This window comes from Scyliorhinus canicula, chromosome 10, assembly GCF_902713615.1.
Source record: "Scyliorhinus canicula chromosome 10, sScyCan1.1, whole genome shotgun sequence".
In the NCBI taxonomy this organism is placed as follows: Eukaryota; Metazoa; Chordata; class Chondrichthyes; order Carcharhiniformes; family Scyliorhinidae; genus Scyliorhinus; species Scyliorhinus canicula.
In genome coordinates this window covers 45291345-45315783 of record NC_052155.1, presented here as the reverse complement: position 1 = coordinate 45315783, position 24439 = coordinate 45291345, and the positions used below count along the sequence as shown (strand labels likewise).

The 24439-nt window shown below is 46.1% G+C and overlaps 1 protein-coding gene across 3 annotated transcripts in view; it reads right to left on the bottom strand.

Moving 5' to 3' along the window:
* LOC119972322 (corticotropin-releasing factor receptor 2) overlaps positions 1–24439 on the bottom strand; it is a 342731-nt gene that overhangs the window by 36923 nt on the left and 281369 nt on the right. For all 3 annotated transcript variants that reach the window (XM_038808841.1, XM_038808842.1, XM_038808844.1), the window contains 2 exons: positions 17481–17541; positions 7788–7860 (listed from right to left, as the gene is read on the bottom strand). In XM_038808841.1, coding sequence (XP_038664769.1) covers positions 7788–7860; positions 17481–17541 — 134 coding nt within the window. The remainder of the gene's footprint in view (positions 1–7787; positions 7861–17480; positions 17542–24439) is intronic.

Below are 24439 nucleotides of genomic sequence, written 5' to 3'. Positions count from 1 at the left end.
GGTGCGGCCGCTCCTGGAGTACTGCGTGCAGTTCTGGTCACCACATTATAGGAAGGATGTGGAAGCTTTGGAAAGGGTTCAGAGGAGATTTACTAGGATGTTGCCTGGTATGGAGGGAAGGTCTTACGAGGAAAGGCTCAGGGACTTGAGGTTGTTTTCATTAGAGAGGAGAAGGCTGAGAGGTGACTTAATAGAGACATATAAGATAGTCAGAGGGTGAGATAGGGTGGACAGTGAGAGCCTTTTTCCTCGGATGGTGATGACCAACACGAGGGGACATAGCTTTAAATTGAGGGGTGGTAGATATAGGACAGATGTCAGAGGCAGTTTCTTTACTCAGAGAGTAGTAGGGGTGTGGAACGCCCTGCCTGCAACAGTAGTAGACTCGCCAACTTTAAGGGCATTTAAGTGGTCACTGGATAGACATATGGATGAAAATGGAATAGTGTAGGTCAGATAGGCTTCAGATGGTTTCACAGGTCGGTGCAACATCGAGGGCCGAAGGACCCGTACTGCGCTGTAGTGTTCTATGTTCTACCACATAAGTCCAGCTCTTTTGCAAAGCTTTTGGTTCCCTGCTTTAATGTCTCTTGAGATAAATTGGCATCAAACTTGGTCTGATAATGCTCCTGTGAAGTGCTTGGGTTATTTAATTATGTTAACGTTATGTATGGATGTCTGTTGTCGGTTTGACTTTTGTTATGGTTGAACTGCGCTAAAATATTAATGAGCCCTAGATACAAAGGAGTAATGAAAAATGTTAGTGGTGTTAGCTTTTAAATGAGTCACTAACTTAAAATAAGTTTTATTAATGAATTAGTGCGAAGCAAATATATTTCCTGTGAATGTACTCAGCTTTGTCTTCAGTCTCAGCCATCACTGAGAAAGCTTTTCCTGCTAAGGTCGATCCAAGCTGATTTAGTACCAATTAGAGCCTCAAATGTCAATGCTGAGTAAATCCAGATATTGGGAAGATTTTCTTAAAATGATACTCCAATCATGATTTTAACCGCTGTTGTTTGAAAGAGAATGGGGCCAATATGGGTTTTTGCTTTTTACAGTTGATCGATGTTCACAGCTCAATGACTCAGCTAGTTTTTCATCCGTTATCCTTGAGCCTTTCTTAAATATGAAAAATACTGGGAAGCCAGATGTATGAAGTGATCAATCATTGCACCTCAGCAAGGTCAACAGAATGAAGTCCTTATTATAAATAGGCTCAATGCTTCTCCCTCCCACATCAAGCCAAGATCTTTCTAAGTGACAGCTTATCTCACCACGTTGTTCCAGTCCACTGACTCAATGTTTTGAACCATTCTGTCTGATTTACCGCTGTAGTAACTCACATTGAAGAATCAGTGGATACCTTTCCCAAAGACTTGTCACAAATACATGATTGCAGTATCATTTTAAGAATATCTTCCCAATATCTGGATTTACTCAGCATTGACATTCAAGGCTCTAATTGGTACTAAATCAGCTTGGATAGACCTTAGCAGAAAAATCTTTCTCAGTGGCCTTGTCCTACGCTGTCTCTGTAATCTCCACCAGCCCCACAACCCTCCGAGCTCTTCGGTCAAATGACTGGCAGCTGCTGTGTTCCATCAGCGCCACTGTGAGAGGTGTTCACTGCTGGGACTGCATTCAATCCCCAACGGCGATCGTCCATGGTGACAGATGCGGACGTGGGCAAGGGTAGTTCGTGCTGGGGCCAGGCCAACAGGCACTGGTGCCAGGTTTGGGGCAGAGGTGAACATGGCAATGGGGGAAGAAAGGCCTGGGTGCGTGGGGGGGCGGTCTTTCAACGGACATTGAGGGCTCAGAAAGATGTCTCCCCCACTCCTCTCACCTTGCTGTGAAAGCTGACAGGCTACATATTTGGCGCCAGCCTCCTCCTGCTAAAATTCTAGTGGGGCAGGAGAAGCACTTTAAGTGACCATTAACGCTTCTTCTGCCGCAAATAAAATTGTGATGGGGCAGGGTCAAGTGAGTAGGCATCAAGAATGGCACCGATGGCATGGCATCCAATTTTCTGGACAGTCCCTCTTGCTAATGCACTCGCCCCAGGGCCAGTACCTCCCAGCCACAATAATATCCTGCCCTCTCACTTGCAGTGGAAAGTTGCCAACAGCAGGCGGGAGAGGTAGATGAGGGCAGAGAATGACCAAGAATCTAGCTCTCAGCTCCCTCAAGCAGATAGTCCACAGGATCATAGGCACCAATGTCACAGTTTGTGGTACCAGGTACTGCAAAAGTCATCCTAGATCATGGCAAAGTTCTGCCCCATGTACCTTCTCAACTCACTCCTCACTTTCATTTTGAAAGATGCCATTAAATGACCTGAGCCACCTCGATAACTTTCTTCCCTCACCCTTACTCTCCCCTTAAGTATTGTGCTTTTAGATATCTAAGATGAAATGAAAATCGCTTATTGTCACGAGTAGGCTTCAATGAAGTTACTGTGAAAAGCCCCTAATCGCCACATTACGGCGCCTGTCTGGGGAGGCTGGTACAGGTATCGAACCGCGCTGCTGGCCTGATTGGTCTGCTGTAAAAGCCAGCGATTTAGCCGAGAAAACCAGCCCCTGATCTCCCAGCTGCTCAGCCATTGCGGCCTCAGGCAGGTAGGAGAGAGTAGGAATTCAGCTCTTCGGAAGAAGCACCACCACTTGATCACATCCACCGGATCATATCCACCTGCTCTGAACTGCACGAACATTAAAGGTTAGTTTGGAGTTGGGACTGCATGTTGTGAGTCACCAGGCAAGAGTGGGCCGAGCCAAGCTAGGGGAATAGTTCAGGTCATGTGCAAACTCTCTGGAGTGCGTAAGGCAGCCTACCGGTTGTACCACAGCTATTTAGATGAGGAACTTGTTGGCGCCAAATTCTGCTGAACATGCACACTGAGATCATTGGTGCACTGGGGGTCCTGCCAATGGCCAGGAAAATGGAGGAATGTGGCTCAACTGTGGCTGAGGGCATTGAGCAGGCTTGGGGCCCAGCCTTTACATCATGGTAATGGTGGTCAAATCCATGGCAGCACTGCCAGATCACCCATGGTGCAGTGTCTACCGGCTGCTGTCTCAGCTTCCACTGTAGAATAGGCAGAGACCTCCCAATGTCCCAGTAATTCAGTGGAAGCTCAGACAAAGATCGCAAGGCCCCTGCTTCTGGTATGCAAGCTCATCCTGCTGTCAGTTCATAGAAAATACTGAATAAGCGCCACCAGGTCTGGCAGAATCTGTGAAAAATGAAGCAAGAGTTAAAAGGTTTCAGGCTGATGAAAGGTCACCGATTGGAAACATGGATCTTACATTCTAGGAAAAAAGCAACAATCAGGACCATTTCATAGAACATAGAATGTTCCACGTCTCAATCGCACTCTCTGTGTCATAGGGGCTGGTTTAGCACAGGGCTAAATCGCTGGCTTTGAAAGCAGACCAAGGCAGGCCAGCAGCACGGTTCAATTCCCGTACCAGCCTTCCCGAACAGGCGCCAGAATGTGGCAACTAGGGGCTTTTCACAGTAACTTCATTTGAAGCCTAATTGTGACAATAAGCGATTTTCATTTTTCATTTCATGGTGCCTGCCTGGGAAATCTTCCCTTTGACCCTCCCCTCAATTGGATGGTGACGCTGCTGTCTGACCACTAATTGGCCACTTCAGGAAAAAGATCACAGCCGGGTGACTGTTTCCCACAAAGTGCAGGGTCATGACCCCCATTTGTCCCTAACCTTGGGATCCCAACCCAAAGCCCAAATTCCTGCTGAAGGAGTTTGAAGCGTACTGTAAGAGAATACTGGATCAACTGGGATGAAGCAGCCTTTCTCGCTGCCTCCAGTTGCACTTATTACGTGGCCTCCTCCCTGCTTTAGCCTCCTCCTCTTAATCCTCTTTCTCCTCATGAGGCAACTTCCAGATCTCAAGGGGTAGTGAATTAGACTTCGCAATTGTGAGCTTATGGAAGTCACAGCACACTAACACAAAACTGGCCATGTACTGTAGAGAGTGCTGATTGGTTGACATTGCCATGGAGAATGTACCAGTTAACAGTAATTGACAGTTAACTGCCAAGCAAATAGTCTCTGAGATGGGCAATAAATGCTGGCCTAGCCAATGACATGTACATCTCATAAATTAGTTTTAAGAAACCTCTCATACAGTATAAAGTTGTTTCTTCCCCGACATTGGCATTGTTGCAATAGTTCTGATGCGTGCAAGACAAGACACACCAACAAGATGCCTTTTTTCAACAACATTTAATTTGGGTATCTGATACTGTGATGCCATGATTGTGTATGCTCAACGACTTGGGGCACATGGAGGGGCTGTAAATGCATCCTTGACTCATGCCACACAAGCTGTGCAGAAAGTGCTCTACGACACCTACTACACTTCAGCAAGTCAGCCGGTGTTGCACCAATTAGTTTTGCGGCCCAATAATTTTTTTTAAATAGAAGATTTCCTTCTAGGAGGTAATATATGGCACTCCCTGCTTTTCAATAAACAGCAGCTCCCCAAACATGACGATAAATATTTCTGTTCAAACACCATTCTGCTTGTGTGTGACCATCAGCACAGATGAAAACACATGAATTCCTGTCGCAAAACTATTGATACCTTAAGTAGTGGATTATCAGACAAGCCAAGCTGCACGAGAAGTGTCCTGTGCCAATTACCAGTATCTGTAGCTACAGATATTGGTGACAAAACCTTTCCTTGATAGGCAATGCTGAATGTGGAAACTACAGAGCTTCTGACAAACATTGGAAAGAGATGGTCCACAGAAATTAGAAGAATTTAATATGCATTTACCTCATTTTGAAAACTTCTGATGGCTGGAGTTGCTTGGAGCCTGTATCAAAAGAGCCCTTGCAGGCAAAAGAGCCCTTGCAGGCCCATGTACTGCACAGCTCCAATAGATTCCAATTAGTCATGCCCCCTTATTTACTGCATTAGCTGACATAAAGCAGCTAAGTTTAAAGGCCGCAGTGAACTTAACAGGTCAGGGAGATGGTAAGTGTCCAAGGGAAAAGAGTGGGACTTGGATGGTTGGGGGATTGGGGGGCTGAGTCCAGGTTGGTTTGAGGTCAGCAGGCGTGGGTATCAGAGGTTAGGGTCAGGGAGAGAAGGGGTCGGGTTGGGTCCATGGGTCCAGAGGGAGGGTACAGGTTTGCGGGGGTAGGGAGTTCTTGAGAGGTCGGGCTGAAGAAGAAAACCATGGGATGTGGGGTGGTGTCAGGTGCATGAGGGCGGGTTGAGGGGGGTTCCGGTGAAGTTGGTCTTGGTGTTTACAATAGTTACGCAGAAGTTAAAAGAGGTTTTATTTCTTCTTTATCAGATTGACTATTGGTGTAACCGTGGCAGAACCATCCAAAGTTAACCGCATTTGCTGATGGTTTCCAGCACAGTACAATTGCCCAGAGAACTTCTGGGCAACTGCCAGAAAATCCTTACTTATAACGTTCACAGAGGCATTCCCCAGTCCATCTCTGGTGTACTCCCCAAATCCGGAGCTGGGGAGCTCGGACGATAAGGCCCATTGCATCAGTTACATCAGCAGTTACAATGACACAGATATACATGCAGGCACGATTAACTGCTGGATACCTTTGCAGAAGCATCCTAACTTACAACACGCTCTGCTTGATATGGTGCTGCATGAAAAGAGATTTGCCATGGGAAACATCAGCAAGAAAAGCCTAATTGTCACCAATAATACAAAGAACAAAGAAAATTACAGCACAGGAACAGGCCCTTCGGCCCTCCCAGCCTGCGCCGAACCAGATCTAAACCTGTCGCCTATTTTCCAAGGATCTACTTCCCTCTGTTCCCCGCCCGTTCATATATCTGTCCAGATGCATCTTAAATGATGCTATCGTGCCTGCCTCTACCACCTCCGCTGGCAAAGCGTTCCAGGCACACACCACCCTCTGCATAAAAAAACTTTCCACGCACATCTCCCCTAAACTTTCCCCCTCTCACCTTGAAATCGTGACCCCTTGTAATTGATACCCCCACTCTTGGAAAAAGCTTGTTGCTATCCACCCTCTCCATTTTTCTCATAATTTTGTAGACCTCATTCAGTTCCCCCCTCAACCTCCGTCTTTCCAACGAAAACAATCCTAATCTACTCAACCTTTCTTCATAGCTAGCACCCTCCATACCAGGCAACATCCTGGTGAACCTCCTCTGCACCCTCTCTAAAGCATCCACATCCTTCTGGTAATGTGGCGACCAGAACTGCATGCAGTATTTCAAATGTGGCCTAACCAAAGTCCTATACAACTGTAACATAATACTGCTACACTTTAAATCTGGCAAAAGATATAGAATGTATTTGTACATCATCCTGGCAGTTCTATACCAAAGAGCTGGCACAGGATTCTTGCCTTTTGTTCACTTTCTCTCTTCCTTAATGTCCTTCTTAGAACATAGAACATAGAACATAGAACACTACAGCGCAGTACGGGCCCTTCGGCCCTCGATGTTGCGCCGACCTGTGAAACCATCTGAAGCCTATCTGACCTACACTATTCCATTTTCATCCATATGCCTATCCAGTGACCACTTAAATGCCCTTAAAGTTGGCAAGTCTACTACTGTTGCAGGCAGGGCGTTCCACACCCCTACTACTCTCTGAGTAAAGAAACTGCCTGGCATGTCCTGGCAAAAGGTTAAGTATGAATAGCACTAATGACTTCCCACCTTTTCTTGGAGAATTTGTTCCCCTTTATGACAACCCCCTTTTATTGACCCATCCCTTAACCTGAATACCAATTTGCATTTATTTTAGACTTTTCATCTAGCAAAACATTCCAAAAGAATCATCAAATTCAAAGTGCAGAAAAAGGCCATTCAGCCCATTGAGTCTGCACCGGCCCTGAGAAAGAGCACCTTACTCAATCCCAGCCTCCACCCTATCCCTGTAACCAAGTGACCCCACTTAACCTTTTTGGACGCTAAGGGCAATTAGCATGGCCAATCCACCTAACCCGCACATCTTTGGACTGTGGGAGGAAACTGGAGTACCCGGAGGAAACCCAAGCAGACACAGGGATAACATGCAGACACCGCACAGTGACCCAAGCCAGGAATCGATCCTGAGACCCTGGAGCTGTGAAGTAACTGTGCTAACCACTGTGCTACCGTGCTGCCCATAATCAACAAAGTGGACGCTAATTAAAAGAAGGAGCCATTTAGGAAGGTGATCAACAACGAGAGACATGTCAGGGAGCGACAGCGGCTGCTCCAAAACGGTGCTGAGTGGATCATCAAGCCTGACAACAAACTGGCACAAAATGACTTTAAAATGAAACATGCAACTCTAACCGAGAGCGGAAGGTTGTTAAAACTCCCAAAGTTAAAGCGGAACAACGTAACATGGGCAACTTAAAATGGGAACTTATTGCAGTGCAAATAAGTCTATCCATGGACTGGAAGTACTATTTGCACATACAGGCAGTATTTGCATTTGTTCAGCATCTTTGAGACACAAATTATATTAACAGAGAAAATCAGTCCCCAGATACCATATGTGCGATGACTTATTTCCCAGCAATCATACCCTCATCTTGGATGAACTGAAGGCTGTCAGAAAAAAATCCAACACAAATTAATTTGCACAAACATTGCAGTTAAAATTGATAATAAGACTCATTTTAGGAAACTGCGCTCCGCAATTTGACCTTGTCAAAAGGTCAAGGTGGGCAATGCAACTATTTCTATATGCCAGATAAGGCCCCTAAATTGTTGCACAATCCCATCAACTGTATTTACACACTTACCAGCAGTACAAGTATCACTGGACCCTGATAGATGTAGTCTATATATTTCCCTGGTGCGTTTGAAAACCAGCATCTGGAAACAACAAGATTCATATTAATTGCCTCTGGCTTTGTTCCAGCACAATCACTGTGTTGACAGTCAGAGTTATTCAGATGATTTACAAGTAGCAATTTAAAACTAAAATGACACAAAGTTAAAGGTGATAACAGAGAAAAAGAAGCACGAATCATTTCCTGTATCGTAACTTATGTAATGTCCCCAGGTACTTTAATATACACAAGTGGACTTTCCGGAAGTACTTTGTCAATGTAGCTGAAACACTTCAAATAAATCCCTTTCACCTTTCGGTTACAATGACTGGTTACGAAATGCAGATATTAGACTCAATTGCAGCTACACAATATATAGAGCTCCCTGAAGTAATCTCATTGGTGAAGGTACCATCTGATTTTAACAGTAGCATGGTGGCTAACACAATTGCTTCACAGCTCCAGGGTCCCAGGTTCGATTCCCAGCTTGGTTCACTGCCTGTGCGGAGTCTGCACTTCTCCCCGTGTGTGTGTGGGTTTCCTCCGGGTGCTCCGGTTTCCTCCCACAGTCCGAAGATGTGCAGGTTACGTGGATTGGTCATGCTAAAATTGCCCTTAGTGTCCAAAATTGCCCTTAGTATTGGGTCGGGTTACTCGGTTATGGGGATAGGGTGGAGGTGTGGGATTGGGTACGGTGGTCTTTCAAAGATTCGGTGCAGACTCGATGGGCCGAATGGTCTCCTTCTGCACTTTAAATTCTATGAATTCTATGAATTCCCTGTTTGTGCTGTTAGATGATGCAAGTTAGGGCAGCAGATGGGTTGCTATATGGTTGACCCAAAGTGCATTTAGGATGGGCAGAGGAGAATTCACCCAGAAACCCTGCTTCTGACCCCTGTAAGAAAGTTCACATGTGCGTGGCAGGTGGAGAATAGGATTGGGCACATTTGTGATGACCCCATAGTCAGTTATAGTGAGACCACCATCTAGATGCACACATGAAAAATCATGGCTGGTGATTACCGCAATTAAGAGACAACTACTGCGAGAAAACTGCAAAAGGGAAAGAAAAGTTGATGACACAAGAATCAAACCATCACCGATTAAATGGGCATTTGTAATTTAAGTATTCAATCATATCAACAACTGCTTTCCTTTTCCCAATATTTGACCTATTCCATTGGACAGGTCACATTAAAATCAGATTTTTTTTTCCATAATGGTTGTCCATCTCAATTTAATAATATTTGGATCCTGTTGAAGGATTGGAACAAATAAACATTTTGCTAAAACCTGCAAATGACCACCCTTCTGTTTCACCTTTTCTCTATCTTAGAGGTTTGAGGAAGCAAGATGGTATGAAAGACATGCCACTGTACATTTCGGATCCCCGAACCTCCTCTTGTCCTTTGTAACAAAGGAGAGAAATACAAAATTTTTGAGAACTTTTCCTCTCCTCTCCTTTTCTGAAAGCTCGCTAGGTATGGTTCCATGGGCATTGACTGTCTTGTTGTTCCTAGCCTCTTGTTGTGGAAGTATTGGCTTCATAAAATAGTGTTTGCATTTCAATAATACTCCCTTGGATAGGAGGTGCTTTGGAATGTCGAGGATGTGAAAGATGTCACAGAAAAGCCAACAATTCCTCCTTCCTTCCTTTCCTCTATCAGGTATCTATCCACTATTTTAATGTCAGAATTGTTTTTTAAATCGTTCTTGGGATGTGGGTGTCACTGGCTGAGCCAGTATTTGTTGTCCATCCCTAATTGTCCTTGAACGGAGTGGCCAGCTAGGTAATTACAGTGGGGTGCAGTTAAGAGTCAACCACATCGCTGGGAGGGGGGGGGGGGGGGGGGGGGGGTCTGGAGTCACATGTAGGCCAAGTAAGGATGGCAGATTTCAGATTTCCTTTCCTGAAGGACATTAGTGAACCAGATGAGCTTTTATGACAAATGGTAATGGTTTAATGTCATTATTAGACTGTTAATTCCAGTTTTTTAAAGTTGAATTCAAATTTCACCATCTGCCATGGTGGGATTCGAACCCAGGATCCCAGAACAATACCAGTGACTTAGCACTACGCCATCACCTTCCCATTCTCCGCCAAATTGAGTAGAATCGAGAAGTATGGAAGTTATGTGAAACCTTTATCAAAGCTTATCGGGGCACAGTTAGGAAAGAGTACTGCGTACAGCTCCATTCGCAATGCTATAAAAAGGATATTGAGGCACTGGTGAGGGATGCAGGGTTTTACAAGGATGACACTAGAAATGAGTGGATATACATATTCTACGAAGGATTGACATGCAGGTCTCTTTTCTCTTGAAAAAAAATATTTCCTAACTGTGCCCCGATAAGCTTTGATAAAGGTTTCACATAACTTCCATATTTCTCGATTCTACTCAATTTGGAAGAGAATGGGAAGGCGATGGCATAGTGCTAAGTCACTGGTATTGCTCTGGGATCCTAGATTCAAATCCCACCATGGCAGATGGTGAAAATTGAATTCAATTTTAACAGACTGAAAAAAAGTCTGAGGGATGGTCGAACAGAGATATTTAAGATTTGTAAACATTTTGATAGAGTGGAGACAGAGAGGGTGTTTCCCCTTGTGGGAAAGAGAATAAGTAGAGTCTGTCATAATATATACCAGTATATCATGGTGCAGGCACACACTGATGGACACACACAGGGACCAATCATCATGTACAAACACAACAGCCAATCACCAGTTAGAATACACACACTGTAAAGGCAGAGGGCACCACGGTTCCCGCTCATTCTGGGTGCTGCCTCTCAATGTACCAAGAACTCATCCAGCCCAGCACAGACTCACACCACGTGCTGAGAGAATCAGCTGTCTCAGACAAGGCTTAGGTCTCCACTTTAAGTTAGCATCATTTAGACCCACAGTCATCGTGTGTTAGTTAGTTAGAAGTAGTTAATAAAATTGAGTTGAACCTTCATCAGTGTTGGAAGTGTCTGTTCATCTCTCAAGTCTACACTAGCCAACACTTCAGAGTCCATCAATAGTTAACACACCAACAAATCTAATAGCCAATTTAGAAAAAAAACTTTCCCCAACTAGTGGTAAGGATGTGAAAATTGCGACCACAGGGAGTTGAAACGAATAGTATATCTACATTTAAGGGGAAGACAGATTGAGGAAAAAGGGAATAGATGGTTACAGTTGTAGATTTAGATGTTCAAAGGTGAGAGGAAGCTTGAGTGGAGCATAAATATCAGCATGGGCTGGTTGGCCGAATGTTTCTGTACCGTATATCCTATGTAACATTCTGAATGTGTTAAAATTATTTTTTGAGGAAGAGTGAATGAAGCAGATTCATTGGAAACAGCTTGGCAATTATGCAAAATACTGCAGGTGCTGGTGATCTTAATGAAGGAACATTGGAGCAGGAGTACGCCTAACTGGCTTACCCCTTAATCTGAGACTGTTTCTGCACCCCCCCCCCCCCCCCTCCCCCAGGCCAAGGGAAGCATTCTTTCTTCAGCCGCCCTGTCCAACCCCTAAAAACTTTGTAAATTTCAATGGGATCAGTTCCCTTTCTTCTAATCCTTTTTTTTATTGTCACAAGTAGGCTTACATTAACGCTGCAATGAAGTTACTGTGAACAGCCCCCTGTCGCCACAATCCGGCACCTGTTCGGGTACACCGAGGGAGGATTCAGAATTCTCAGCTGGTAAGGGAATTCAACCACGCTGCTGGCCTTGTTCTGCATCACAAACCAGTTGTCTAGCCCAAAGAGCTAAACCAGCCCGAGAGAATATACAGGCCAATCTCCTCAATCTTTCCTCATAGGACAGTTCCGGTATCCCAGCAATTAGTCTGGTGAACCTTCACTGCACTCCCTCTATGGCAAATATATCCTTCCATAGTTAAAGAGACCAAGCTTCACATTATACTCCAGGTGTGGTCTCAAGGCTCCATAAAATTGAAGCAAGATATCTTTACTGCTGTACTCAAATCTCTTGCAATAAAGGGCAACATACCAACAGGAGCTGAGTTAAAAAAATGAGAGCACATGGAGAGGGATAATACACTGGCCTGGGCTGAGGATTGGTTAATGGACAAAACAGAAAGCAGGAATAAATGGATCATTCTTAAGTTGACAGGCTGTGACCACTGGGTCCCAGCTATTCACATTTTATGTCAACATACCCTTCCTTTTTTTTAATTAATTTAGAGTACCCATTTCATTTTTTCCAATTAAGGGGCAATTTAGCATGGCCAATCTACCTGGCCTGCACATCTTTGGGTTGTGGGGACATAACCCACGCAAACACGGGGAGAATGTGTAAACTCCACACGGATAGTGAACCAGAAACAGGATCAAACCTGGAATCTCGGCGCGGTGAGGCAGCAGGGCTAATCCACTGCGCCACCGTGCTGTGCTGCCCCTACATACCCTTCCTAACTGCTACTTGCTGCATCAGCAAGTTATTTCAGTGATTTATGAACAAGGACACCCAGCTCCATTTGCGAATCAACACTTCCCAGTTTCTCACCATTTAAGGAATACTCTTCACTTCCATTCCTCCTACTGAAGTATATAACCTCACACTTATCCACAATATGTGTCATCTGTAAATTTGGAATGATTACACTTGGTCCCCACATCCAACCCATTGACATAAGTTCTTAACAGCAGGGGCCCACTAGTCACAGCCTGTCAACCTAATGATCCCATTTATTACTACTTTCTGTTTTGTACATTAACCAATTCTCAGCCCATTCCAGTGTATTACCCCTTTCCATGTACTCTAATTTAGTTTACTCAGCTGTTGGGACCTTCTCAAAAAGCCTTCCTAAAGTCCAAATACACCACATTCACTGGTTCTCCCCTTATCTATTCTGCAAGTAACATCCTCAAAATACTGCAACATTTGTTGAACATGATTTCCTCGCTTAAAGCCATGTCGACTCTGCCTAATCAAATCATTATTTTCTAAATGTCAAGTTATCACATCCTTTATAATTGATTAATTATTTCTCCAATCTAAAGACACCATTGCAGAATCTATGCAATTTTGAAAGAGGGTTACCGGTGCATCCACTATCTCCTTAGTCACTTCTTTCAGCACTCTGGGATGTGGGTAATTTGGTCCCGGGCATTTACCAGCTTTCAGTCCCATTAATTTCTCTAGTGCGACTTTTTTAAACTAATACTGATTTCTGTCAGTTCCTCATTCTTCATAGTTCTGTGGTTCTCTCATGTTCCCGGGAGGGTTTTTGTATATTTCTCCATGAAGACACACACAAAGTTGGTATTCTGGAGGGAAGAGGTCAAAATGGGCCAAAGAAACATCTTTACAAAAACATCGATATAGTGCCTTTCCTGTAGAAAAATGCTTCAAGTGCCCTCTCAGAGAGATATTCAGGAAAAAAACTTACACATAGAAATTTAGGTGAGAGTCATCACACTGGCAAATTTGGTGCAAGATCAAAGGAAATATTTTCACTAAAATATCCACATACGTGTGATAACGCCTTTCGTTTGCAACATTTCTAATGGCCCATCAACTGCCTCTGTGCTTCCAGGATGCTTACTCAATATCCAGTCTTTTATAAGATGCAATCTCTTTCAGTAGACATTGGAGAGACTAAAGTCATTGGTGGGTGAGGGGGGTGGGGAGGTTCTGTTTCTGTGGGGTCCGTGCTTTTCTCTGTATATTTTTTTTATATTGGGGTCCCTTTAAAAAGTGCATCCGGATCTTTTGAAAGCCGACGTTGCCGGTGGTGCGGACTGATCCACAGCCATTGGTGTGACGTCGTGGGGCCTGCCTTGTGGATCTCTTTTCTCCCCCCAAAGTGTTCAAAGATTCAGCAGGAAAAGTCAGCACCACAGCCGACAGGCTGCACACCACTTTTGCCGCATGCGCTGACACTGAAAAAAGTCCACCCACGATAGCTAGATGCTTTTGCCCTGCCAAAGACTCATCGGCAGAGTTTTGAGCTGGCGGAATCTTCCATCCCAAGAGGCCCACCTGGTGAAAGGTACAAGTCTTGCAAAGGACTGTGGATGATATCAGTGGGACTGGAACGCACCACCACCGTTCTGTGACCGGAAAATTTGCTGCTGGGCGGGGAAAGAGTGAAAATCAAACCTGAGATCATCTTTACCAATGATTCCATGCCCCTCCCAGACCACTTCTCAGGATGGACCTAACTGTTCACAAACTTGGCATATTATTTAACCCTGAGGCAACTTTCTAACCTCATAACAAAGCACTTTCATATGATCACGCTCTCCACCATCCTTGCCTCATTCTTCTCCTTTCCTTTATCACCCTGAGATGAGACTGTTCAAATCCTCTCGTCCTGCCTCCTAACATTTTTATTTTTTAAATTAGCTTCAAATTTTTGGATGAACTGCAGTTGTGGTCCCCCATCTTGCATCAAATCCTGCTCACTTATCATCCTTCTGCTTTCTGACATACATGAGCTCCTAATTTAAAATTCAAATTGCTTGTGGTTTAAATATCTTGAATGGCCTCCACTCTATCTACCAAACCCCCTCCGCATCTATGCAATCCACCCAGAACTATCTGTTGTTCCAACACTTTGCTTTTGAGCATCGCCCCTCTCTTCATCCCTCCAATGTCAAGACTCCACACTCTGGAATACGCTCTGTAATGACTTCTGCCTCTCCACAACTCTCTCTTTCATTAAGACCGCTTTTGAAACCCGTCTCTCTGAGCAAGTATTTAGTTCCCCCCCTCCTAATATCTACTTCGTTACCATCAAACACCACCCCTCCCATAACAGATTAACTGGCTGTTTATCTCATTGCTGATTATGAGATGCTGCCACATAACAACAGCTGATTAACCCAAAATAATGATAGTGATGAGTGCACTAAGACGTTTGGATGATGTGATAAAGTGTCACATAAATCCAACTTTTTATGTTATAAATTTGACAAACATGAGTGTATCTATATCCTCAGTAATTTCAGTTGCCAGTGTTTGAATATTCAAACACTGTGTGGCTGGCTTGCTATGCCGTTTTGTAGTGCAGTTCAGAGACTGGGCGGAATTCTCCGCAAGGCCCGACGCCGTCGTGAAACCCGGGGAGGTTCACGACGGCGTCGGAAGCCTCTCGCGGCCCCCTATTCTCCCCTACCCGGGGGGATAGGCGGGCCGTACCGGGAAAATCGGCGGCTGGGCCTTGTCCCTGGCTTCAAGGCCCGGCACGCCAAGAATGACGCCACGGCGGAGCCTAATGACACCAGCCACGCATGCGCGGGTTGGATAGCTCAAACCCGCGCATGCACGGTTGCCGTCTTTCCCCTCAGCCGCCCCGCACGACGTGGCGGCTTGATCTTGCGGGGCGGCAGAGGGGAAAGAGTGCGTCCCCTTGAGATGCCGGCCCGATGATCGGTGGGCACCAATCGCGGGCCAGTCCCCTCCTGAGCACAGTCGTGGTGCTCGATCCCCGATCCGCCCCCCCCCCCCCATAGGCCCCACACTTACCTGGCACGCCATGTTCATGACGGCAGCGACCAGGTGTGGTTGCCGCCGTCATGAACAGGTCGGGAACGGCAGGCCGCTCGGCCCATCCGGGCCGGAGAATCGCGGGCCACCGTGAAAAACGGCGGCCCGCGTTTCTCCGAGCGGCGTGTCGGAAAACCGGACACGCCATTTTGGGGGGGTGGGAGAATAGCGGGAGGTGTGGGAACGGACCTCCCGCTATTCTCCCACCCATCGTGTTGCGGAGAATTGCGGCCCATCTGATTACTGTGGATCTGGAATCACATGTAAGCATAACCAGATACATACAGCAGGTTTCTCTTCCTGAAGGATATGAGAGAAGTGTTTTAGAAGCAATGGTAATTCTATGGCCACCATTACAGAGGCTAGCTTTCAATTCCATCATTTTATTAATTAATTGAATGTAAATGTGTATATGTTCATATGTAAGTACAAGTATAGATGTACGTATGGAGGCAGGCGCTTAGTTCCCTTTTCAAACTCCCAAACTGAAATCAACTCATCAAGTCCAATCAAGGAATGAGAAACTGCCACATTTTATTATTAATGCTGACATTAGCTGCCCTGATGGTAAATGTAAAACTGTACTAGAGATTAGGAAGTTTGCAGGTTTAATCAGAAATATATGTTGTGTTAGCAAATTTCAGTCAACATGTGCAACCTCCTTACAAGCCCCCCAAAATATCGGCAGGACTCTGTTCCTTGAGGTAAAGGACTCCATCCATCAGTGGGTTTCTCAATTCTTCATTATCTTTGTAATTTGATTAGAGTAAATAATTTCAGTTAAAGGACCAGTATCAAGCTGCACGAGTTTCATTTTATACTGGGAATTTGTATCAGTCGACATAACAGATGGGATTTTCCATCTCAGTGCTCCTTTTGCATCGCGGGAGTTTGTTTCAGGAAAATGGACGGCATCAGCTCAATGATTTTCTTATTGTTAATTTTAATGTCAGATGCTTACTCTTGTGAGAAGCATCGTGCACATATTTGCAGACACCAGAGAATATCCTCCAAATACTGACATTCAGAAACATCCTGTTATTATAGACTAACAGTCAAGAACGTCGTCTTAATACTGACAGTTAGTAAAGAACATCCTATAAAAACTGACAAATAACCTAGGAACATCCTGTAAATTCTGACACTCAATCAGGAAGATCCTCAAAATACTGACACTCAATCAGGAACATTCTGTAAACACTGACACTCAATCAGGAAGATCCTCAAAATACTGACACTCAATCAGGAACATTCTGTAAACACTGACACTCAAGTCAGGAGCATCTATAGATTTTGCCACTAACCCAGGGATATGCTGTAAATACTGACACATAGCAGGTGTTGGGATTTCAGGATTTTGACTCAGTAACAATAAAGGAATTAATAATCATTTGGGCACAAATTCAGAGGCTAGTAGCCAACTCTGGAACCATAGCACAGTAAGGGAGTCTATGGCCTGCATCCTCACGAACTCCACAGATCAATCGTTCTGACCTTATCCGGTTCCAGAACTTGTGTTAAACAATATCATGATCCTTGCTTTTTAATCTTCCACTGTGCCACCCTATCATTTTTGAGGAAAACTTCTCAAGTACCTCCTGTCCTTTGTTCACTTTCAAGTGCTGCTTTACCTTTGGATTTTTTTTCTACATTAAAAAGAACTACATCAATAGAATTCACTATTGCTGCTGATGACTGTGCTTTTGATCTCTTTCCTTCATTTAGCTCTTATTTCATGACCTTGGAAAGGTCAGGATTTAAGTCTTCTTAGAAAGGAGGGAGGTTTGACTGACTTATTGGGCCGGATTCTCCCGTACCCGGCGGGGCGGGGGGTCCCAGTGGGACCGGCAAAAAAGCAGCAGGACTTCGGCCCGGGGGCCGGAGAATTCGGGCAGTCCCTTATTGAGTCGCGCCGGTCCCCGCCATTCTCTGGGCCGGCCGGCGCAACTTACACCTCGCCGACTTTTGGAGGGCCGGAGAATTCAGCGGCCGGCGGGGGCGGGATTCACACCGACCCCCAGCGAGCCGGGTCGGACAAACCCGCCCATTATTATTTTTTTCTTTTAGTTTTTCTCACCTTAAAAAAAATCCTCAAAACAAACAGGAATATATAACTCGCAAATTCACATGACATCTTAATGCACTACTTACTGTTCATTTTCATAATATAACTTTCCTATGGCCCAGGCTACAATGATGGGACAGGGGACACCTGTGGAAGAACAATATTTCTGTCAGTTCAACTGAATGAATGTAGTTTTGAAAATGGAACTTGGCTGCAGATTTAGGATCTACAGAGCTCCTGTGACAATCAGAAACTAGGCTGGTGTACATAATAGCTATTATCAACAAAGTGTAATATAGAAAGTGTTACAGGAGTTAAGTGTAACACCTACATAAAATGCATATCATCTGAAAACATTTTAATACCTGAAAAGTGTGTGTCCGTGTGTGTATTTTAGCTCTTAGATCTAGTACTAGATAATCAGAAATTTTACTCCATTTAAATACTGAAACGGGCAGTCTTGTGGCGGAGTGGGCAATGCCTCTGGGCTAGAACCTCTGGGTCCAAGCCCCACTCCAAGACTTGATGGGCATGGAAGACAGGAACATAAAATAGGCAAACAGGTTGGACATCAACCTGTAGACCCCATCACTATGACAGTATGAGTGGGAGGGCCTCCTGGTCAGCCATGCTTGATGTCGAGTGGTTCCCCTCAAATTATGGTCTATGGCGACAGACTAGTGCCACATTCAAGGAAAATCTAGGTAGCAACATATGTAGCATGTGCTTTGTCTGCGTCATATGCTGCTCACTGTGGGAAGAGAAGAAAAAATATTTGGAACATTGAACCTATTGTTTTCAGATTGTGATCCTTTTGCTGCCAACTCTATCTCTCTCCCGGGTGACAATCCGAGAATAAGCCCTCTGTTCGCAATCTCAGTGTCACGTCTGATCTCGAATTGAACTCACAACCTTGTATTTGCACCCATGTTTCCATCTCCAACGTTGTTGGACTAGACCCCGTCTCAGCTCATTTGCTGTTGAAACCTTCATTCATGCCTTCATTACCTCTTGACTGACTATTCCAACATAATCGTGACTGGTCTTTCACATTCTGCACTCCGTAAACTGGAGGTCGTCCAAACCTCTGCTGCCTATATCTTAACTGGGGCAGAACGGTAGCATGGTGGTTAGCATAAATGCTTCACAGCTCCAGGGTCCCAGGTTCGGTTCCCAGCTGGGTCACTGTCTGTGCGGAGTCTGCACGTCCTCCCCGTGTGTGCGTGGGTTTCCTCCGGGTGCTCCGGTTTCCTCCCACAGTCCAAAGATGTGCGGGTTAGGTGGATTGGCCATGCTAAATTGCCCGTAGTGTCCTAAAAAAGTAAGGTTGGGGGGGGTTGTTGGGTTACGGGTATAGGGTGGATACGTGGGTTTGAGTAGGGTAATCATTGCTCGGCACAACATCGAGGGCTGAAGGGCCTGTTCTGTGCTGTACTGTTCTATGTTCTATGTTCTAACTCACAGAAAGTACAGTTTCCCTTTCACTCCTGTGCTTCCTGACCCAACAATGGCTACCAGTCAAGCAACACTTTGATTTAAAAATTCTCATCCACGTTTTCAAATCCCTCCATTGCCTCTTGGTAATCTCCTCCAAACCCAAAACTGTCCGAGATATCTGCGCATCCCTAATTTTGGCATGTTGTGCAATTACTCGACGATTGGTGGATGTGCCTTCAGTTGCCAACACTCCTGTCTCTGGAATTCCTTCCCTATATCAGTTCGACTCTCTATCTTGCTTTTCTCCTTGAAGATACTTTTTAAAACCAAGCTTTTGATCATCTTAACTAATTTCTCCTAAAGAGTAATGGGTTAATGGCAATGTTAATGAGACAATGATGTTAATGATGATGTAAGCATGACCTCAGGGTCAGTTGACCAATAGGCTCTAAGAGAGCAAGACAGAGAATAGACTGCATTCATAGAACCATGTGCTTACTTTGTAAATAGCATAAATAAATTGATTTCAGAAAAACTATACCCTAACAATCTCAGGTCACTTGAAGAATTAGTGAAATCTCTTCAAAACAAATAGGCAACACTGGAGGCCATGGGCGGCATTCTCCCCTACCCGGCGTGACGGAGGGTCCCGGAGTAGGGGAGTGGTGCCAACCACTCAGGGGTCGCGCCTCCCCAAAGGTGGGGAATTTTCCCCACCTTTGGGGGCCAGCCCCGCACTGGAGCAGTTGCCACCAGAAGACCGGCGGAAAAAACCGGCGCCCCCGGCAGCGGGGCTGGACGAAAGGCTTTCGCCGGTCCGCGCATGCGCCGGCAGTGACGTCAGTGGCAGCTGGCCACTGACGTCACTGCCGGCGCATGCGCGATGTGGGGTTCTCTTCCGCTTCCGCTATGGCGAAGGCTGTGGCGGCCGCGGAAGAAAATAGTGCAGCCAGGGCACTGGCCCGGAGTCTGAGCGGGGGGTCCCGATCGTGGGCCTGGCCACTGTGGGGGCAGCCCCGGGGTTCGGTCGCCCCCCTTCCCCCCCAGGACCCCGGGGGCCTGCTCGCGCCGCTGATGCCGCTGTTCCAGAGGTGGTTTAAACCTCGGCGCCGGGAGAGGCCTCCCAGCGGCGGGACTTCGGCCCATCCGGGCCGGAGAATCACCGCAGGGGCCTCTCCGATCGGAGTGGCGAGATTCCTGCCCCCGCCACTTCCCGGGTGGCGGAGAATCTCTGCCACGGCGGGGACAGGATTTTAGGCGGCCCCAGGCGATTCTCCGACCCTGCTGGGGGTCGGAGAATTTCGCCCCAGGATCTAAAATACTGAATCCGCGGATTGTTAACCCATAAATAAAGACCTTAGACGAGCTCGACTTTGAAACAAAGAAGAACAAATTATGTTGACAGCCATCAATAGCCACTACCCCCAATCCACAACTTTCCCAATATATCGAGGATCTTCAGCAAGGATAATGACGAGTGCTCTGGAGGAAACAGCTCAAAAGGTACATAGCAGCTTTGAGTTTATACAGAAAAAAAAACACAGAAATACCAGCTCTTTTCCCTTTTCTGTGCAGTTATGTCCTGGCACAAAAAGGGGTCAAGGAGACCTCGGCATTCTAAAGGGAGGTGATGAGGATCTTCAATAATTACTTCGGTCCTACAAAGAATCTGGAGATTGAACGGGCGTGGTTTCACCAAAAGCCTGGTGAATCCACTGCTTCATTTATTATCGACTTATATCAACTGGCCAACAGTTGCAGTTATAGTGCTTTAAATCATGAGTTAATTTGTCACTGCATTGTAATTGACAAGCTCAGTGGTGTGCTGTTGGGACTTTCTGCAGGCCAGAGAGGAGTCGGCCTTGGGGAAGGCCAGATAGTTTTCAAAGCAGGAGGAGCTATGATAGCACAATTGAGATGTACGACAGTGAAACGTCAAAGCTCCAGAGGGATTGATCCAATATGTAGACCGAAAGTCAAGAAGCCCAACCACGAAAAGGCCCTCAAAAATGCCTGCCAAACTTACTTTTCAGAAGGAAGTAAGAGACTGCTCTGTGCTGTGTTTCACTGAGACATGGCTCACCCTTGCCTCACTGGACGGTGCCATTTCATAGAATTTACAGTGCAGAAGGAGGCCATTCGGCCCATCGAGTCTGCACCGGCTCTTGGAAAGAGCACCCAAGGTCAACACCTCCACCTTATCCCCATAACCCAGTAACCCCAACACTAATGGCAATTTTGGACACTAAGGGCAATTTATCATTGCCAATTCACCTAACCTGCACATCTTTGGACTGTGGGAGGAAACCGGAGCACCCGGCGGAAACCCACGCACACACGGGGAGGATGTGCAGACTCCACACAGACAGTGACCCAAGCCGGAATCGAACCTGGGACCCTGGAGCTGTGAGGCAATTGTGCTATCCACAAGGCTACCGTGCTGCCCATATTTAACCTGATGGCTTCACAATTTACCAGATGGACTGCATGGTGACATCAGGCAAGGAAAAGGGTGGAAGGGTTTGCCTCCTCATCAACTCCTCCTGGTGCTCAGGCATGGTGACCCTGGTGAACTACTGCTCCCCGGAGCTGGAATACCTGACTGTGAAGTGCCGTCCGTTCTATCTTCCACGGGAGTTCACTTCTGCCATCATCACGGAGGTCTATATCCCACCCAGGCAGAAGTGAAGATGATGTTTGATGAATTGTGCACCGCTATAACTACTGCTCCCCGGAGCTGGAATACCTGACTGTGAAGTGCCGCCCATTCTATCTTCCACGGGAGTTCACTTCTGCCATCATCACGAAGGTCTATATCCCACCCAGGCAGAAGTGAAGAAGATGTTTGATGAATTGTGCACCGCAATAAATAACAATGAAACAGAATATCCGGAGGCCTTGTTCATCATGGCCGGGAACATCAACCAGGCCAACCTCAAGAGTGTACTGCCAAAATTCCAACAACACATCTCCTGTTCCACCATGGGAGCCAACATCCTTGAACACTGCTACACAAACATCATGGGTTCTACCAACCCATCCCCCGATCGCACATCGGAAACTCGGACTACATGACGATGCTTAATCTCCCGACATACAAGCGGACACTTAAGCGGGAGAATCAGGTTAAGAAGGTCACGCAATGCTGATCTGAGGCAACGGAAGAGCTCCTACATGTTTGCTGGAGTCAGTGGTCTTGTCCATATTCTAGAATTCAGCCGCCAACCTGCCACCGCCATCACAGGTCTCGTTAGCAAGTGTGGAGAAGATTGCGTGCCAAAGAAGGTAGTACGTACGTTCCCCAAACAGAAACCATGGTTTGATTGGGAGATTCACTCCCTACTGAAGGCCAGGTCTGAGGCGTTCAAGAGAATTGATCCTGACCTATTCAGGAAATCCAGATATGACCTCCGCAAAGACTCCAGGGGTGCCAAGAGACAATACCTAGCTAAGCTAGAGTCACAGACTAACGGAATGGACTCTCATCGGTTGTGGCAAGGCTTAAAAATCATAATGGGCTAAAAAGCAAAGCCGAGGAGAATCTCAGGCAACAGCGCACCCCTCCCTGATGAACACAATGCCTTCTATGCTCATTTCAAGCAGGAAACCATTAAATCGTTGTCAACTGCCCCAGCAGCCTCCGACACACCCATACCTACCGTCACAGCTTCTAAAGCCAGATCAGCCTTCTTGAAACTGAACCCTTGGAAAGCAATGGGCCCTGTTTTGGAGTCCCTGGTCATGGACTCAGATCCTGCATGGATAAATTGGCGGATGTGTTCGTGGACATAGAACACAGAACATACGATGCAGAAGGAGGCCATTCGGCCCATCGAGTCTGCACCGACCCACTTAAGCCCTCACTTTCACCCCATCCCCGTAACCCAATAACCCCTCCTAACCTTTTTGGACTTTAAGGGCAATTTCAGCATGGCCAATCCACTTAAACTGCACATCTTTCGAATGTGGGAGGAAACCGGAGCACCGGGAGGATACCCACGCAGACATGGGGAGAATGTGCAGACTCCATACAGATAGTGACCCAGCAGGGAATTGAACCTGGGACCCTGGCGCTGTGAAGCCAGAGTGCTAGCCACTTGTGCTACCATGTTGCCCTTCATTGTCAACCTCTCCCTATTCCATTCCAAGGTTCCCACCTGCTTCAAGAGGACCACCATCATACCAGCGACAAAGAAGAACCAGGCAACGTGCCTCAACGACTGCCGTCCAGTGGCCTTGATATATATCATTGGGCTTCGATAGGTTGGTCATGTGGCCAACTCCATACTCCCAGAATGCCTTGATCCACTGAATTCGCAAAGTGCCACAACCGGACCACAGCAGACACTATCTCCCTGGTCCTACATTCATCCCTGGGGCTTCTCGACAACAAGTATTCCTACGTCAGACTCCTATTCATTGAATACAGCTTCGCCTTCAACACCATAATCCCAGCCAAGCTCATATCAAAATTCCGAAACTTAGGCTTTGGCTCCTCCCTCTGCAACTGGATCCTCAATTTCCTGATCCGTAGACCACAATCAATAAGGATAAAGAACAACACCTCCACATGATAGTCCTGCAAGGCTGCGGACTTAGTCCCCTACTATACTCTCCATACACACACGACTGTGTGGCAAAATTTGTCTCCGACCCCATCTACACGTTTGTTGATGACGCAACCGTGGTGGGTCGGATCTCAAACAACGATGAGTCAGAGTACAGGAGCGCGATAGAGAACCTAGCAGCGTGGTGTAACAGCAATTTCTCTCTCAATGTCAGCAAAACTAAGGAGCTGGTCATTGACTTCAGGAAACAAAATATCATACACATCCCTATCTGCATCAATGAAAATGAAATGAAATGAAAATTGCTTTATTGTCACGAGTAGGCTTCAACGAAGTTACTGTGAAAAGCCCCTAGTCGCCACATTCCGGCGCCTGTCCGGAGAGGCTGGTACGGGAATCGAACCGTGCTGCTGGCCTGCTTGGTCTGCTTTTTTAAAAGCCAGTGATTTAGCCGAGTGAGCTAAACCAGGTGCCGAGGTGAAGATTTCTAGGTGTGCAGATTACCAACAATCACTCCTGGTGCACCCACGTCGATGCTATCACCAAGAAATCACAACAGTGTCTATACTTCCTCAGGAAACTAAGGAAACTCGGCATGTCCACATTGATTCTTACCAATTATTACAGATATACCACAGAAAACATCCGATCTGGCGGCATCACAGCCTGGTATGGCAATTGCTCGGCCCAAGACCGTAAGAAACTACAGAGAGTCATGAACACAGCCCAGTCCATCACGCAAAACCACATCCCATCCACTGACTCTGTCTACACCTCCCACTTTCATGTATGGAACGATCTGTCTAGACTGGACACAAAACAATAATTTTCACTGTACCTCAGTACACATGACAATAAATCAAATTAATCATTCAAATCAAATATCCTCTGTGCCAGAAACCTTTCAACGTACTACAACCAACATCCTCGAAAGCAAACAAGGCATTATTTTCCACTTGGACGATTTGCGCATCCATGGTGCTACTAAAGAAAAACATGACGATAGAATCCGGTGGATTTTAAAGTGTTTGAACATGTTC